The sequence below is a fragment of the Teleopsis dalmanni genome, chromosome 2, assembly GCF_002237135.1.
Source record: "Teleopsis dalmanni isolate 2A chromosome 2, ASM223713v2, whole genome shotgun sequence".
In the NCBI taxonomy this organism is placed as follows: domain Eukaryota; kingdom Metazoa; phylum Arthropoda; class Insecta; order Diptera; family Diopsidae; genus Teleopsis; species Teleopsis dalmanni.
In genome coordinates, this window is record NC_051847.1 from 193,952,887 (window position 1) to 193,972,892 (window position 20,006).

Consider the following 20,006-nt stretch of genomic DNA (forward strand, 5'->3'; position numbering starts at 1 on the left):
AAAATTCATTTTGTTTTTATCTTCGTATTTGGAAGATAAAATGGAAAATAATCATTTGGCAAATAATAATAATTTTTATTTTAAGCTCAAATGTATTCAACATCTTTTCTCCAAGAATTTTTATTTTTCACTTGAATGAATTTCAAATTTATATTTTATAAAATCAAGTTAAAAGAAACGTAAAGTAAAAAGGATTAGAAAACATGTTTGCACGGAAATATAAATGTAAATCATAAAAAAAGTACAAAGTATTTTTTTCTGGATATTTAGTACATATAATTCTACTTCTTCTATTATGTGGACCATAGGGCTTCCAATATCCTTTTGTAACAAACTCTATTGCGTGCATCTCGGTTGACATCATTCGAAGAATAAGTACACATAATATTTTAATAAAAATAGTTTTTAATGATTTTTAATATTTTATCTGTAAAAAGATCTGAGAAAGATTTATTTTAGCTAGTCTGCAAAAACAAAAAATTTACTTAGAGATGACTATTAAGGTAGCATAACCAAAGTAGAAAATATTTTGATTTAGAATTAGTCTACCGTAAGTTTTTCAAATAAACCTATTTGGGGGGGAGTTAAGGATTTATTTACTATATGTGTGAAAAGAAATACCCATACACCAGGGTAGAACTTTTCTTGAAGTCTGATATATAGGAAAATACTTAAAATGGACTTGCATCAATCCACGTGATTAGTTTCATTTTTTGGAATAAGGAATCAATTTCTGTTTTTTTTTTGCAGTAGTTGAAAAGCTTCAAAAACCACACTGTGAGACTTGAACACTTGAACTTAAGGCATTTTAATATTAAATAACTAAATACCCTGTATATAAACAAATTGTTCAGTGCGTGTTCGCTTAAAATAAAAAGAGATACTCTTACTCTTATAAGTGATTTTAAACAACAAATCTGGTGTGCTTTGAAAAAGATTTAAAATTTTTTTTATATATATAAAAAAATACATTCGATATACATAAAAAAATTTTTTGCTCTGAAGTTCATTACAAAATTATAAGCCAATATTTCAGACGTTTGACAATACACCATTTTACGTGTTTCATTATTTTTACATAAGTTAAGGCATTTTCAAATTCTAAATAAAAATAAATAAATGAATTAATTTAATTACTTTTTCATACCTAGGATTCAATAGGATATCTAATTTATTCATCCGGAAGCTCTGAGTATCGAAAGAAATATGAATCCGGACCAGCCGTTGATTAACGCTCAAAATGTATTGGACAACTCCTTTAATGACTTGATCCTGGAAGACGACGATACTGAATCTCAATCATCAACAAATGAATTTTGTAGTGCGCGATGGTATTATTATCATAATCATAAGTGGTTTCAATACAATAAAGTAATGAATGCATTAATTGAGGATGCTTATAAGACTGGCAAAAAACGATTAGATATAACGCCAGCGCCAAATTTTGAATATATTGATTTCACCCAAATGATGGCAGTATGCGCTAGTGCACACATACCGAATGCTATTTTAAAACGTGAAGAGGTTGGTAAGACTATATTTCCTAAACTCCTACCTCCTTTGTCGAAGCATGTTAAGACTGGTCTTGCAATGCAAGTGGCGCATGATATATTCAACAAGGCTCTCACTTATCTGGATAATCATTCGCCAGGTATGGTTGAGGATGCACATGATAGAATGGAAAAGGAAGAATTTATCATGAATTGCTTGTCTGAATGTGATAATGGTAATAATGCCACTGAGCAGGAATTGAAAACACCAGTGGACGCTGCTAAGATCATAAACATTGACAAGCCAATTAAGGGCTCATTAACTGAGTGCAGTGGAAATGAAACACTTAATTTGGCAGAAATATTGTTGCATGCAACTGAACAAAATGTTGCAGACGTTGATGAAGAAACCGTCAAGTTACTGGAAGAATCCAAGACTGATATGAATTTGTTGGAAAATATTACTCAATATTCTGCTTATGAAAATTCAGGGGATGAAGAGATGTCATTCAAATCAGTTATCTAAATTTTTTTTCATATTGTTTATTTAATAGTATTTCATTTACTTTTTGAAAAATTTATGCACAAAATTAACAATTCCATTTCAAAACTAAGAAATCAAAGATTTCTGATTTCTGATTTCAAAGTTCAATGTTAAGAAAAGAAAATAAAAGTAAATAACAAAAAAAGTAATTTTGTGACATTTATATATATTAAACTGCTATTCAAAACACAAAAATTTTTAATCGAGTAAATAGTATTTAAACTTAAAATGGGATTTTCAGGAATTTTTCTAACAATTGGTAAAAGAAAGAAGATTTTATGAATTTTTAGTAAATAATAAATATTTCATTAAAACATTTGTAAACAATATTAGCGACCCTTTGACCCACTATTGGACACGGACACCAAAAAAGAAGAACCAAAATTTTGATAATATTCTAAGAATTTAATAAAAACTAATCTTTAAAGCTTTAACTAAAACGTTAAAGGTCAGTTGACGTTACCCTTTAAGAAAAATTATTTAATTATAAAGTTTAAATTATTTGACCGTAAAATGCGACAACTTCTTAAAGGTCAGATTATCCTAATTTGCATAAAATTATTCTAAAAATTTCTTTTTAGAATTTAATCATGCAAAAAATGATGTATCTTTTTTCCGCGTCTTCATTGTTAAAAGAAGAATTGCTTGAAATATATTAAAATAATATTAAAGCAAATTTAAATTGCTTTCTAATGATGTTAAGGTACAAAATTGTTAATAAAATTAAAATTAAAATTTAATAAAATTTTTAATAAAATTATAAAGAACTAATATCAGTAAAGAAAATAAACTCAAAATCAAATGAATAATAATAATTCAATAATAATTATTATCAAATATAACAATAATAAGAATCTTATCTCAGACTTCTAAATGTTATTTATTTAACGGAAAGATATTTAAATGTTTTAGTTTATAGTTTCTCCAAGATAATATAAATAATTCGAATGTTTGTTTAACAAATAGAAGGGAATTGTTGCAACCGATGCAAGAGTCTTACTATAAAAACTTACTTAAGTATATATTTTATGTATTAATTCATTAGTTTAGGAAATGAGTAGTAGCGAAAATAGTAGCTAACCACAGCTGTGTCTAATTTCTACTTATATTAAATAGTTTCTTTTAACTAGTTTTTAAACTAACATTCAGTTCTGAATTGTGAAACTTTGTTCATCTCTAGTATTGTGGATTGAAATGGTAGTATGTTCGTTTGCTACGTATTTTAAAAATTACTAATGAGTTTGCACTGAAATCAAAAGTTATATTCCTTTTAATATTTTTAATGCATTAAAGTAGAAATCAGGGTTCCTAAGAAGTTTGAAAATGTTAGAAATCTTCATTAAATACTTTAGCTAATAAGTCACTCAAGTACTCATATAAGTGGGTGGGTTTTCTTCATTTACTCTAGATTTTTAGTGCACTTTTATGGAATAACATTTTGCTGTGAGCATTCATTGAATCAAAAATGATTCACTTGCTTCGAATCAAAAAGTAATTTCACAACAACTACAACAACCAAACTTTGGTCATTCGGTCGTTTGCTGTAACCGCTTTTTCGCTTGTAATGATTAAACCACAGGAAAGCGAACGACATCACAAACGTAAAACAGTTGACGAATTTTTCGTTTGTGCTAAACCAAGTGCTAATTTAAATGCTAAATTGTAATTTTTCATAGCTAAAAGTCTCTAAATTTGATTAATTTAATTATTGCGGTATACTCTTAATTTTATGTAACAAATACGTTATTAGTTTATATATTAGTCCTGATTTTTTTCTAGTTAAGCTTTGCCATAAATTGCCTAAATTTCGAATTGTAGAAGAACAAATACTGACTACATTTAGGCGTTTGCAAAAATTTTTTGTCAAGATAAAAATGAATAATATTAGTTGGGAAATTTTTTATTTTCTAAGATAAACTAATAATTTTTAAAGTTGGTAATGTTATTTTGATTATCCTTATATCTTTTGTAGAACTTTTTACTAGGCTGCGTTTAACTAAGTTTAAAGAGAATCTAATTAGCGACATTAAATAAATTTAATGGGCAATTTAGACCTGATAAACAGTCACAAAACGCACAAGTTTTTGAAGAAATTTGAATAAAAACTTTATTTTATGTAAATTAAGAAAATTTGACCTTTTAGAAGTTATCGCATTTCACGGTCAATTAATTTTGACTTCGCGATTAAATAATTTTCGGGTAAAGGGTAATATGCGCTGACCTTTACCATTTTAGATAAACTTTGTGATTTAAATAAAAGTTTTTTTTTTTAACATTAATAAAATTCTAATTTTCAAAGTTTTTGCAAATAACTTTTTTTCTACATTTTCTACATAAAATTTTTAAATTATTAAATATTAATAAAGATGTAGGTTTAATTGTGTATAAACATATATGATAAAAATAAGGGGATGTAATACATTCTGGGTATTTAAAGTTTTTTTCAAATATGTATATATAACTATATAAACTTTATATATTAGGTTATTTAATTAGGAACTGTTCTAGAACCTTGTTTGTTTTTCGTTTTTTATTTGATACATAAAATATTTGTTCCATTTTGTATTTAAATATTTATTTTCTATCTTCCTTATGAAAAATATAACTATAATTCTTAAACAATGAATTGATAAAACGATTTCTAAAAATGTTCTTAAAGTGCCAATTTGCCTTATGACAAAGCTTTTGTGAATGTATTGCCATACATTCACAATTCTCTGTCTAACACTCCCAAACTAATAGTGTTTTCGGATGATGGAGCACAATTCAAGTAGCACTTATCGTCCATTTACAACTAATTGGATATGAAACATTAAACTTCAGTTGATTTTCCCACAAAGTATCTATCTATTCAAGACTATCTTGTACGTCATTGTAGTTATTACTATTGGTCCATTAAAGTTGGTGATTAATAGTGTTTAAGTCAATTGTTCGATGAGAAGTAGAAAATTATAAAAATGTATTTAATTGTACATTAGTTTTACTAAAAAAAAAGAAAAAGTGAATAAAAGATGAATAATTAATGCTTTTTAACATTACTTAAATCACATAGTCTTTTATATGTCACATTTAAGGAAATCGCTGTTTATACTTATAAAGAGTTTTAAATAAATATTTATCGTTTATGAAGATTTTTCACACAACTCCATTATTTTGAAAATATTTTCTAGTAAATAAAATAGTTATTTCAATACTTATTTAAATTGATATCTATTAGGTCAATACTTTCAACTCAATACGGAGCACTTCATAGTAAGGTGAATGGCTTTATTCCAACAAATTCTTTTATGGACATTATTTTATTGTTTTTGTTTTATATATATTTATTGTATTGTTTCATTATTTAGTAGCAAATATTGGTGAGTTTTGTTTTATTTTGCTTTTTTTAATATTACACATATATGGTAACAAAATTTATATTAAATTTATATTGTCGAATCTATTTCAATTATTTATTGTACAAAAAAAATATCCAAATATATAATGTATTATATTTATTATAAACGTACTGCAGGTGTTCCTTTACAATTTGAGATTTCGTGGTTTTCTGGAATTTAATCAATACTTATTGAAGAAGTATTAGTTTCCAATGAAGTAATACTCTCTGGTATCAAGGAACTTACGCTTGAACATTGTTCCGAGGTTGGGTGTTCGGTTATGTTATTTTTTGATGAAGAAGCTGAGTTCATTCTTCTCAAATATATTGCACTTGGAATTGTTTTAACTGATTGATTGTCAAAAATCATACCATCCGTGGAAAAACCACTTAAATTTCCAACTGAATATTCGTCTAATTTTGTATCGTCAGGTGTTCTATTTGGTGTGTCTAACCAGTCTAAACCACTTTCAATGAAAGACTTTCTATATGTTAATTTATCAACTCCATTTAGCTCGCTGGATAACTTTTCACTTTGAATTTTTTCTTTTGGAATACAATCATTAAGGACTTCAGCGGAATATAAAGTTCCACCAGTGGCAGTATTTTCAATATCTGCCTTAGAATTTTTTTTACTTGGATTCATAATCGAATGTGTAGCTAAAGAAGTATTAAAAGCAACTTTAGAAGTATTTTTATTTTGAAAAATACTTCCGTTCACTTCTTCACATCCATTAACGACCTTATATACGAAATTTTGTGCAGCAAAATTATTCTTAGAAACTAAATTACGTTTATATTTCATACGAGCAATATTCTTCATTTGTTCAACTCTATCTATATACTTCACTGCATATGTATAATATAAATCACGAAGAGTTTTTGAGGATTGTTTTTCCATTTCTCTAACTATTAACAAAATCGCAGCTTCATAAGCATCTATGGCTGCTTCACACTCCCCTCTGTATTCCAGCTCAACAGCCAATTTTAGTACCTTCATCGGATCATTCATTATGGAGTTATTCCTTAATAATTATATTCCTTAACATTATTTTGAAGGTGGAATTTTAATGAAATAACGATTGCGGAAAAATGATGTTTTAAATTTTATTTGAAAAACTTTATTAATGTATAAAATTATTTATTTTTTTAACAAAATTTTTGATAAATTCAAAACATACTCGATTGTTAAAGACCTTATATGAATTTCAAACTTTATTTTCAAATTGCTGGAGTTTCATATTAACATAATTAATATAAGTACTATATTTCTATGTACTAATGAATAAAGTATGGTTTTGTTAAGTATATTATATATAATTTTTGAATAATAAGCAGATGTGTATATACAATGCTTTAGTATCCTTAAAAGTTAAAAATAAATCCATTTTTTTTAATTTTAATTGGTTGATTGATATTTCTTTTTCCATTTGAACACACTCAGATATTTATTTCGATCTGTCCAAGTCAGCCCAATTTTTAAAAGGTATTTGAAGCTGACGTCTCGTGTCGGTGACTTTATCATAATGGAAGAGACCGAATATCGTGCAGTGATAAAGTTCTTTGCTTTAAAAAGTTTATCAGCAACAGAAACACATACAAAAATAGTGAAAGTATTAAAACAATCTGCTCCTTCATTTCCAACTGTGCATCCATGGATTTAAGAGTTTAAACGAGGGCGCACAAGCCTTAAAGATGAACTCCGTCGTGGTCGTCTAAAAAGTGCAACAATACCACAAATCGTTGAGAAAATCTACGACATTGTTCGTAGAGATTAAAGTTATCTAAGAGCAAAATTGCTGACACGATAGGTATTTCAGACGAACGAGTGTTCTATATTTTAAAAGACGAATTACGTATAAAGAAAGTATTCGGAAATTTAGTGCCGCATTCGTTGACAATTCAATAAAAACTGAATCAAAAAGAAAATTTTCAGCGTAACCTGCAGCATTATGAGCAGCATAAAGCCAATTTTATTCGTCGTTTTTTAACTACGGATGAGATCCAGGTCTACCATAATGATCTTAAACTGAAATAAGAATCTTTACAGTGGACTGAAGCTGGTTATTCAGCTCCAAAATAGGTGAAATCAGAAAGATCGACAAAAAAGGTTATGACATTATTTTCTTGGAATCAAAAGGAGTTTTACTGATTGACTATAATAAATTCTGAATATTATTGCAACCTTTTAGATCAGTTAGATAAAATAATAATTGAAAAAAAACCTGGCGATATACGGGTGATAAAATTCATTTCTCTTCAAGACAATGTAGTGGTTCACATATGTGTTTTGACGGTAGTGAAATTATACGAATTAAAGTACGAATTTCTTGAACACCCACCTTATTCTTCAGAACTGGCTCCATCTAACTTTTACCTCTTTAGAAACTTCAAACAATTTTTTCGTGGAAAGCACTTTCCGTCAAATCAAGAAGCCATTGCAACCGTGAAACAGTAAAAAAAAATACAAGCAAATATTATTGATGAAAACGAATTTTATAATTTATTATTTTTATTATATGGTAAGTACATATTTTTTTTATCTTTTGCTTGAAAATAAATTAAGGAGAAGTTTTAATCCAAAAAATCTAATTCATTGAAGTCAGAACCACTAAGAGTCCTATCGCTATTTGCCGATTCAGGAGAATATGTAATACATGAAGAATTTTCTTCATCATCTTCTTCTACTTCACCTTCATTGAACGGTATTGTAAGGTCTAATGGGGCACGAATTATGTTATATATATCCGATGCGTTCTCATCAATAGTGTTTACTTCTTGTGGTTTATTCTTTTTAGTCTTTACGCTAAGGTTTTTCTTTATCAGTTCAATTCTATCAATGTATTTAAGTATGAAATTAAAGTATAACTCTTGCCGGGCCAAAGTAGGTTGTTTTTCCATTTCTGCACTAAATAAACGGATTGCTTCTTGATAAAGAGGAATAGATGCCTCAGGTTCACCAGAGTGTTCATACTCCAAAGCACATTGTAATACTTGCATTGGATCAGTCATCGTAAATAGTTTTTATAAACACAGTAATGCTGCTGTAAGAAATACAGTTTAAAGTTTTTAAATTTAACTAAATAGTTGAAAAATATTTAATAGTTTATAATAAAAACCAAATAAAACAGATAATATAATAATACTTTTTTTGTGCAAGGTTTTAATGGGTATGATGTTGGTATTAGTAATATAATGTACTACTCCACAATAGTATCTTTTAAGAGGTACCAGAATTGTATAGACAAAAGAAAAACTTAGAATCACCACAGGTATCTAAACAGAATCTAAACTGCAAACTGAAATACTACCTTACGAGACTGGATGTATGCACGTAAGCAAACTATAGATTTTGTGAATAAAGGAAAAGTTACCCATGAGTTGTTAGAATGCCTTTCGCTAATGGACATACGCAATAGATTTCTGGAAATCTATACCCTAACGGAAGATGCAATTAAACTTTGTAAAGTAGATTCTATACTTCTCAACAGGGTTTGAAGACATACTCTAAACCCAGAAAGGGCAAAATAGACCCGACGGCGCTGTGCCATATTCCATACCAATAATAAAATTATTAAAGGTTTATATAAAAAACTTTTAAATCGACGCATAAATAAAGTTTCTTTAATAATTAGGATAATTGGAAGTTAATAGATAGTACATGAAAGCCATTCTTACAAAAGCACCAACGTTTTTTTTAAACGATATATTGTTTTAATAAAAAATAAAACAAAACTTTTAAAGTCTATTCCAATTAATTATTTTTTTTAATAAAAAAAATTTTGGTTAAAAAATAGGAATAGAAAAAAATAAAAAAAAAAACTATATCTCTTCTCTGTTTCTCTCTTTCTTTTCTATTCGCACAATATGTATAAGACATTTACAAGAGGGAGATAGCTATAATGCTTCAAATGCATATATGAAAATATATTGAATTTTCTTAATTCTTTTTGTAGGTTTTAAAATTTTTTAAGTTTGTACCGATTATAATACTTTAAAAGCCTCATTGAATTCTTCTTCAATCATCGAACCAATACTCATAAATTTAGAACACATTTGTATTCTTTGAACTTTAATCCTACACTTACAACTTTCCTGTTCCAAAGTCGTAATTATCCGCTCGGCACTGTACAAAAAGACGCTCCGCAAATTCTTCTATTGTTACATTTTACTAATTTGTTTACTATTAACACATTATTTTTTTATATAATTTTATTGAATACGCAATGCATTAGTGTTCAAAATCAAATAATATTACTACATTAAAATTTTATATATTATATATAATTAACCCATTTTCCCTTAGATATTTTAATGCATACTTACTTACCTTATGTGGTTTCCAATAGATCTTTTAATGCACACTTCCTGGCGAATGAAACTCAAGTAAAGTATTGTAAAATATCAATCACTAATGATATATATTACGTTAGTGGTAGCAATTACTAAAGTAAGACTTGCAAAACAAATCGATAACTAATTGAAGAAAATATAGCAAAGAACACTTTGCCATAACGTATATGGGTTGAGAAACTACTAACCGCAATTGATGTACTAGTTTTAAAAAGCATCCACGAAGCTAAAGTAAATATAGAGTAATTCTTTATCAAGCAGAGCCCCGATAACGTACTGTTAATACAATAAGTAAATGTGTATATTGAATAAAATATATCAGCAAATATATTTTTTCATTCTGAGAATAGATTTTGTACATTTAATTCTTACGTTGTAATAAAATAATGTAGTTTTACCAGTACATTAAAAGAAAATTTGTATAATTGTAGTAGATTAAAAAGAAGTCGTGGGTCACACAAACATTAGCCACGGGCTGTGCTTTGGATAGCTCTGATTCACGCTCATGCTTTCTGGCTTAGATGAACGTAGTCCACTAGATATTAAACCTATCTGTTCTCATCTCGCTCCCCTGATTACTGGAAAGAAGTTTTCAGATTGCTATGGAAATCTTCTCCATTCATTTCTAAGAGGTGGTTTTAGTGGGTTCAAGGCTCACAGTGTGAGACTTGAAAAAAATAAGAAACAAAATTCGTCATTAATCTGAAAAATTGATCTTTTAGGCAAAATTAATTGGTGTATGGTGTGCCATAATTCGTATTAGTATATTATGTTACCCATAAGTTTGAAATGTGTAATTTCATTCACAAAGATGGGACATGAATGTAATGGTATTAATAAAACATCATACCATTAAACTAATATTTTCTTTTTCTTCTTATTCTTTATTATAGGATTAAATTTGTTACAACAATTAAGTTGGATATATTTAAGCAAAATTATGACATATCAAATTATTATGGTTCTGTAGAGTCAGACGTTTAACATTCGCGCCATATTCGTCGGTCGACCGAGTGATCTGGCGACTGTTGGCTGTCTCGAGATTGTTAGGGACTTCGTTTTTGAGGTGGATATATTTGAATTATATAAAATATGAATTTATTAAAATTTTAATAAATGATTATTAAATTTGACATAGCACCATAAAAGTATTCACGATCTTAACTAAAAAGCTCATTAAATGGGTACTTGAAATGTTTTTTAATATCGTTTTGCACTGTTATTCGGGTACCGAGTTTGTTACGAGAGATCGTAAATACTTCTAATATATTTTTAATTTTAAATTTAAACAATTTCATTATAAAACCATAATATTTTTCTATCAAAACCGAGGCAATTAATAAAAATATTAAATAATTTGTGTAATTTATTTCTAATAAACAAAAGATACTTTTTCATAAAGAAGGAAAGTTATTCAATATCATAAAAATTATGCGTAGGTATATAATTATGTTATATCTGAATATAGAACATAAAACGACATATTTTTTAATTATTGCATAAATTTATAATGAATCATTAAATACAATTGTAATTGTTGTAGTGATATATCATTTATTAGCAATTTTTAATAACGATGAATTTTACAATAAATGTAAAAAAAAACAAAATTAACTAAAAGTGTTGACATTGATGATTTCATTAATGATTTAAAGATAATAGTGATTAATTATTATAAACAAAAATTGCGCAAATAAAAAATTGAATCAAGTATAATTTATATATGACTGAGAACGTACAATAGTTGGGTATAATTATTAACCTTTTTAAAATTTTTACAGACCATTTGTCATCGTTATGTCAAATTATTTATTTTGTTATCAACAGGGAATATTATGGATGACGACATGTCATTATTAACATATCTTCATCAAAATGAATCATTTTATTTTATAAAATTTTATCAAACAAGGATTCAGTTGTGTTCAATTGAATGGTTTTCAATCAAATTAGAACATTACACTTTTAAAACATATTCACATATATTAAGAACTTATAGTTTAAATAGTCACAAAATTTAAATTGGATCATCTGATGAAGTCGAAACTTCCACAGCTGTCGTTAAAGACTTGTAAAGTATACAAAATATAATTGATTTTGTTCTGGCGTTGCCACCTGTTGTGGAGTCAGGTATTTTTTAATCCACCTAGTATACCTTTGCTAGTCACTTCGTACTGATAGCAAAAAATCGTGCAAAACTCTTATATCTAAAAAATTATAACAAGCTAAACTGAAAATTAAACGAGAAGCACTAGCAGCGCAAGTTGCTACCGTCTCTCCCAGGATGGTAACGGAAAAAATGATCGAAAATAGAACAAACTGGGATCGCGTAAAAATGTTTGCTGAAAAGATCCTAAGATTGAAAAAAGTAGACCTTGACAGAAGACAGCTGGAGTAAAACAGATGTATTACACACAGATGAAGGATAACCTGCAGTAACACCTGCAGTAGTTGCGGGGCCTGGACGCAGGTCACACCGAGGGAAGTCTTAAATGACTAATAGAGACCCTACCTCGAAGTAATACTAACGTAGTCCCAGGGTAGGACAAGGTCTGTAGGAATGAGGGGGAATTGGTTTAGTCCATGAGAGTCGGACACTTACTTTCCGGGCTGCCGGATTGTAGTCAGTGCGTAGGCATTCCACTCCTCCTTGCCGCAAAAAAAAAAGAAAAAAAACTGAAAATAATAAAATTTAAATTGGATTATAGGTTATAAATCAAAACTTAAGATAGAACATGGCTGGAATATACCATGATAAGAATATGTTAAACTTATGTGCTTCAACTTTTTGCTACAGTTTCTAATGTTGAATTACATATTTTATTTATGTGTTCTCAAACTATAATTAAAGTCGAAATGGTGCCAAATAGTTCTAATCCACAAACTGAGAAGTATTGTAATTATATAAAATAAAACAGACTTGATGTAACCATATAAACTCTTAGGAATAAAATTTACAAATAGCATCATTGTATATGCCACACCTCAACTATTGATTTTAATCAGAGTGAAGGAAATGTTTAGACGTGTAGAACTCAGCTATCACGTACAGTAAGAGGATGTTGCTTTAGATATTTCTTACGTTGCTTAGATACAATCTCTGCTATACGTGAAAGTAAATTGGTTTCATATTACTTTTAGCTCAAAATAATCTAATTAATTTGTGTTCTATAGTTGCTTAATATTTTTATTTATTGAAGTATAAAATTAATTGAAGTTTATTATGTTAGTTATATATGCTTTACTTTTAAATTTATCGGAATGAGTTTATAAAAGTGTGGGGATTAAAAAAATTCCCTTTAAATAAAAGAAATTTCACTTCCATATCTTTATTAAAAGCTATATGTTGAATAAATGTTTACAGTTGGCATCCTTCTCATCTGGGATTAAAATATAAAGTGACAAATGTGAATAAAATTGTGTTTTGTATATAAACTTTCATTTTCTTCCGCACTCAGTATTAAAATTATAGATAAAAGTATCTAAATACTTAAGTAAATATTTTAAATAAAAAAAAAACAAAATACATACGCTTAAAATTATTATATGAAAAAAGAAAAATTGTCAACAAACTTTGTTTTGAAATTTTGAAATATTTTTATTATCTACAGCAAAAAATACCTCACATTATACAGTCTTCCACTTCCGGTATAAAATATAAAATATGTATTTTTATTAAAAAAATGGAGTGAACGCTTGCCATAAAGGCAGTGTTTTGACATATCATGCATTCATGACGACAAGGTTTAATGTTTTGTTTGTTACGCACAAAGAGTAACTGTTGATATATTGCTGACGTTATTAAATGTTCTCCTGGTTCTGGTACACACATTTCCGTTCAAGCTAAATAAAAACATTTTTAAAAATTTATTTCAAGTATTCAACAGCTCAGAATCTTGAATACTTTTTCTACTCTAAATAGTCGACATTAAACAGCAAAAACGACACTCATACGCACCGTGGGAAGAATTATTCAATGGAAGTTGTCAACCAAAGAGAAGCAAATTAAAATTTTTAATTTTTACCTGAAGTTCGGGTATCATATGAGAAAAATTCAGATGTGAAATAAACTTTATGTGAACCGGTACGAGATTTGCTTTCAGAAAAAAAATAAATAAATTTTTAACAAAAAGTATTCGCTTGAAAACGTATTTTTTAATTTCTTGCCAATTTATAAGCCTTTCACAATTAGGACTTGAGATATAAATATGCATTGTGTTAATAATTTTTGTTTAAGTCACAGTTTTATATAACTTGCTTTTCAAAAGAGTATGAAGTTATTTTTAACATTTACGGTTAAAAGGACTACGAGTGCCAGTGCACCACTGCCGCACTAAGGCTTCCTTATTTATGTAATCTTCAGAAGACACCAAGATTCTAGATGAAGTCTGAATTCTCCATGCCTTAAGATCTTTGATAAGATGAATAGAAGATTAGCTTTCTCCAGGGAGTTCGAAGTGGTTATCAGTGACCGATGACTTTAGAGAAACAATGAAATTGTCTTAAAACAGGGCACCCGACAAAGACTTAAAAATTTGTATGCAGATATTAATTGTGCAGCCAGAGCTGAGGTACATGTATCTTTTTATAGCAAAAATGTATCAACTTATGATGATGTTATGAAGACGTTATCATTACTTGATTGTTTGAAGTACATGGTTTTTGTTAAACAACAGTGGGTCTTAGATAATCATTGGCGATGGATTCCAAGGCTCATTGTAAAACTGAAAAACTAGGTAGCAAAGAATTTCGGAGAGGTTAACTTCAATAGCTCTCAGTTCCTGTCTAGTCACGACTATTTCAAAAGCTATCTCTAACATATGTGCAAAGTAGACTCAACAAATTGCATATAATGCGCTACTAAGGGTAATAATGTGGAGCATACATACTTTAAGTGCAATAAGTGGCTTCCCGAATGAGAAGAGAAAGCAATTCAAGATGGCTCTTTCTGGCCAAGGACGTTGACAGAATAAATAATCAAAAACACAACAAACGGGGATCGCATAGCAATGATTTAAAATAATATTTTGAAGTTAAAAAACGGAGATCTCGACAGAAGGCAATTCGAATAAGCAGTTGCAACACTCCAAGACTAATTACAATGCTTGCCAAGTGAAGCAAAGGCGTCGACAAAAGTTACACCGATAAAAGTTTTTAATGTACGTTAGGGACCCTACCCCGAAGGAATACTAATATAGTCCCAGGGTAGGATAATGTCTCTAGAAATGAGGCGGAGACGATTAGTTCATGCGATTCGGGCACTTACTTTCCGGGGCGCCAGATGTGTAGGCAATCTTCTCCATCTTGTTGCACAAAAATAAAATTTGAGTTTGTGTTAAAAATCTCTTTCTTTTTAAATGAGTTGTGAATTTTTTTAGTAAAAACTGCTTGAAATTTATTATTATGTTGAGGCTAGTTGAGTCAGGGCACTTGAGCACTTTTACTCTTTATTCACTGCGAGGTTTCTTCATGACGTCTGTCTACGCCTTGACTGGATTATTGTTTATCACTTCATCAGACTAAGCAATAATTGACGTCAGATCTGCACACCTTCACGAGGTGCCTGTAACCATTCTGAGACTTATATGAGTATTTATTTGTATTGTTTTTTTCTAAATGAAATAAAAGTAATAAAACTGTATTTTTTTAAAAAAATCATAGGAACGAACACTTTCCACAATTTTTTGAAAATGAAATTGGCATTAAATATATATTAATTTTATTTCTAAAGAATAAGAATTTTAAATACTCGTTATTCTAATAATATTATTTAAAAATCAAAAATAAATACATTAAAGAAAATTAAACTGTAGAAAAAATTATTTAAGCAAAAAAATAAGTTAACTTTAATATGCAGTAAATAAAAATATGTTTACTTTCTGGTGTGAGTCATCTTCTCAGTGTCCTCGAACTCATCATGGCATTTTGTCTTGTTTGGTAAATATTAATATTTATTTTCTGATTTGCTTTCCTTGTACATGTTAAGCTTAATACGCATTCGGTTTCGATGAGGAAGCCTAAGGAAGTGAAAAATTGAATTAAGGCAAAATTTCAGGCTTGATAAACATGCGGATGTAATTTCATACCAAAATTATTCCATTCACGCACCACAGCTTCAGAGCGTAGGAGACATACCATATCATAATCCGTGCTCAGGGAAACGGCACTGATTTTATTTGTCTTTCAGATTTAAGTGTTGCCAAGTGGGCATTCAAGTGCGAATAAAAACACTTGTTATCTATGCTAGGCTGGCGAGTAAGAATTGAACTTCCAGTAAATACATTGTGACCGAAAGGTTTTCGGAAATTCTCATTTAAAATTCGCGCGCTGTATATTTTTCGATATTTTAAGTTTATGTAGTTTGGCAGCACTGTCCTTAATTACTTATGCCAAAAATGAGCGCGATCTGTCAGGACAGTTCGTTTACGGCAGCTGTTGAAACCAGTTCACCTCAGTAGTGCGTTGCGAAAAAAACAATGGAAAAAAATATTGAACAAAGAGTTTGCATCAAATTTTGTTTTTCGAACGAAATTTCGTGTGCAGAATCGTTGCGAATGCTACAAAAGGCTTATGGGGAATCAGTTTTATCGAAAACTCAAGTTTATGAGTGGTACAAAGCCTTTCAGGACTGTCGTACGACCGTCGAAGACATGCCGCGTTCTGGACGACCTTCGACCTCTACCACCGACGAAAACATTGAAAAGGCAAAGGAAATCGTGTTCAAAAATCCTCATGTGAGTGTTAGAGAGATAGCACGAGAGCTAGGCATCGGTCGTGAGATGGCTCGTTTGATTTTGGTGGACAATTTGTGTATGCGACGTGTCAACGCCCGGCTTGTTCCGATTCACCTCAATTTGTTCAACATTATCAACGATTTTAAGGCCAAACATTCAATAAATACCATCGAACAGCCACCGTATTCACCTGATCTTGCACCGTGTGACTTTTTCCTGTTTCCCAAACTCAAATTACCACTCAGGGGAACGCGTTTTGAATCCATAGAAGACGTAAAACAGAATTCGCAGAGGGAACTCAAAGCCATACCGGAAAGCGCCTATAAAAAATGTTTTGATGATTGGAAGAAACGTTGGCATTGTGTATCGCTTCTAATGGAGCATATTTTGAAGGAGATAAAATAAATATTGATGAAGGTTAAGAATTTTGCGTTTTATTTAAAATTTCCCGAAAACTTTTCGGTCACAATGTAAGTAATTACATGAAAAATGGCCAAATCTTCAATGTAGCTATGAAATTTATTTCTTATACTGAAAGAAATAATTTACCATGATATTTTGTAAGTAATAGTTATTAAGTTAAATATTTTTAAAAATTTTTTGTATTATGATTAGTTATACTATAGGTTTTTATGTTGATATTTAACCTTTTTCTAGTTACTTATAGTGAATGTTAATGAAAGTGAATGATTGCCGATACACTTTGTGTTAAATATACTCCAACATGAATCAGAATATATAGAATATATAGTAAAAGGTTTGTTATCATTGTCGTGTCTACAATAATATTGACAAAATTAATTTTTTGTGTCACACATTAGTGTATTGGGAATAAAAATGTTAGTAAGTTGAGTGAATTCGAAACTTGAAAATGGATTTTATTTATTAGTTTACTTTAGGAAAAAATAAATAAGAAGGAACAAACACAAATTCTTTAAATTATTTTTGATACACTTATATATATACGTAAGTGTACATATCTACTTTGCTACAAGGTTTACAAATAAGGAAAGTATCACAAACTAAATAAATCGTCCTGGAGACAAGGGATGGCCAACTTTAATTCAATTGCGGTTTGTGTAATTTTTGATTGTAAAATTGACACAAATTGTCAAAAGTGTGTCTGGTTATTCGATTGATTCACTTTATTTAATATTTTGGGCAATCTTAGAATTGTATTAGTTTTTATTTTTCTTTCGAAGAAATAACATTTGAAGTAGAAAATAAACCAAATCTGTCCCATAACACAAAAGATTAAATAATTCTGTTGAATTATACCCAATGTTTTTTGAAAAATGGAACTTTACAGTAATCCTATAAAAAAAAGTTGTCATTGGTTAAGGAAACCTTCGATAAAACTTTGATTAAGTTATATACACTTTATTTTTACCTTTTAAAAAAGACATTTTCTATAAAATTTTTTTGTAACGTTTTTGATTTATTTTGAAAGTATTTTTAATATGATACGAAAATTTAATTAATTTTAAAATAAATGATTGAGCTTCTAATTTTACAATATATAAATAAAAATAATTTTTAAATAATATTACACATGAAGAACTTTTGAAAGACATGTTTAAATTAAATATTTAAATTTACGTTCTGAACTTTTATGTATAAGAATTTTTGTTATGAAATACTTTGATATATGATATACATATATATAATTAAATTTTACTGTTGTGATTTAAAACTGTACAAAATACCTCTCGATTATGGGACCTCTCGAAATAATGATTTATATTATGAAATTAGTTTCGTTCATCAAAATGGACGTTAAAAATCAATTTAATGAAGAAGATGCTTCCTTAATCTAAGAAAATAAAAAAAATCTATAAAAATGTTAAGCCATCCATATGAATTTTTTACTAATATTAAAGTAATATTCTTTTTAATTAAGAAAAATAAAATAAACATGTAAAAATAGTAGACTATTCACTTTATATATTAAGGGACGTTGGGCCAACGCACCGTTCAACAAGTGCCTCCACTGTAGTAAAGGATTAGCCGAAGTAGACTGCAAAACGACTTAGGTCCTTTTTCGTCCTTCGATTCTTGGATGTCGTTATTGAGTTAAAGCAAGAGAGGTTTACATTCGCATAACTACATCTTTTGTTATTGCAAACTGCTCATTTGGCTTGAGGTTGCCTGCTAAGTCATCACCAACCCTGTCATCCTCCTGCTTGCCAGTGCTAGACATTGGCACAATATATGCACCGCTGTCTGCTTTTCTTCTTCAACAAGAGTTATCTTTTTGAGGTGATACTTGAAGTTTCCATGTCCAGTAATCAATGAGGTCAGCCAGCATAGGGTACACCGCGGATAGGTAAGAACTTTTATCGCCACCCTAGCCAACGGTTTCGGCATCATGAGTTTAGTTTATCTGCAAGTACCCATTTCTTTCCATCTGTTAAGATGAAATGAAGTTATCCACTTATAGATATAGGCTACAGTCATGTTGTAGCCCAATGGTATTCTGGGCTTTAGGCCGCAGAAGTTATGGCTTGATTCTTGTTTTGCAAGTTCATCTGTCTTTTTATTTTGCTCCATACCGATATGTCCTTTAATCCACATGACTGTTACCTTATTTCCATGAGTACATTCCATGAACTTCGTGACACATTCTTGTACTAAGCTATTGACTATGCGTGTCTTTTGCATACTTTTGATAACTGCTTGATTGTTTAGCGCTATCAAAATCTTTTTCTGATATACCTGACAATCTAATAGGTGATCCAGAGCATGTGAGCCCACCATAAGTTCCGCCTGATAAACGGCAACATATTATGCTAGGTGTAGAGTGCACGTTAGCTTTAATTCTTTTAAGTAAACTTTAGCTATAGCTTTGTCATCCATCAAGCAGTCATTGGTAAGGACGCAGATGTCATTCCTTTCACATTTCTCATGTAGAATGCCATTTTAAATATCCATTTTAAATATTTACTGAATTATATGGATTCAAATGAAATTTTATCCAGAAAGAGAATGTAGTCATTGTATCTCATTTTTTAATCTAAAGGTTTAAGTGAATATTTCTATTTTCTGATCAATTAAACATACGTTAGTGTCAAATATTTATACATATCTTAATGTTTTCATATTTTTATAAAAATATAAATAATATTCGGAAATTATAGAGTCATAAAATCATATTTTTGGTTTTTTTTTTGACTGAAAATCTCATTTTTCCCAATGTTAGCCTAATTTTTTTTATTTATTTTATTTTAAGTTTCCTTTCTGCTCTATTATGGTATTGAATTTAACTTCATTTTGACTCTTAAATATCGTATTCAAATATGTAAAATAAAGGATATTTCACAGTCTTAAAGTAAATAAAAATAAATGAAAGCAAAATAGCAAATAAACAATAAATAATTTGAAGTTTTGTTTCCTAAACGTTTTGTTGTGAATAAATCAAAGTAAATGCCATAAATTTTTCTGCCACTTAAACAATTCTACAATATTACAAACAAGGGTTAACACTGTTCCAAAGAGAAGGAAATACTTCT

At 29.1% G+C, this 20,006-nt stretch overlaps 1 protein-coding gene across 3 annotated transcripts; it reads right to left on the reverse strand.

The window, feature by feature from the left end:
* Positions 1 to 7,939: 7,939 nt before the first annotated feature.
* Positions 7,940 to 9,847, reverse strand: LOC119685055. Of its 3 annotated transcripts, none has more exons than XM_038099242.1 (2): positions 9,741 to 9,847; positions 7,940 to 8,454 (listed from the first exon to the last, which is right to left on the reverse strand). In XM_038099242.1, exon 2 carries the CDS (start codon positions 8,420 to 8,422, stop codon positions 7,985 to 7,987), a length of 438 nt encoding a protein of 145 aa, XP_037955170.1. In that variant the 5' UTR covers positions 8,423 to 8,454; positions 9,741 to 9,847; the 3' UTR covers positions 7,940 to 7,984. The 3 variants fall into 3 exon arrangements, with proteins under 3 accessions (XP_037955170.1, XP_037955171.1, XP_037955169.1); XM_038099243.1 differs by lacking the exon at positions 9,741 to 9,847 and adding an exon at positions 9,499 to 9,607 and having other exon boundaries at positions 7,940 to 8,451; XM_038099241.1 differs by lacking the exon at positions 9,741 to 9,847 and adding an exon at positions 9,499 to 9,607.
* Between the last annotated feature and the right edge of the window lie 10,159 nt (positions 9,848 to 20,006).

What these genes read in the sequence shown, in the direction of transcription:
- LOC119685055 (XM_038099242.1), bottom strand. Translation starts at nt 8,422, where the DNA reads ATGACTGATCCAATGCAAGTATTACAATGTGCTTTGGAGTATGAACAC.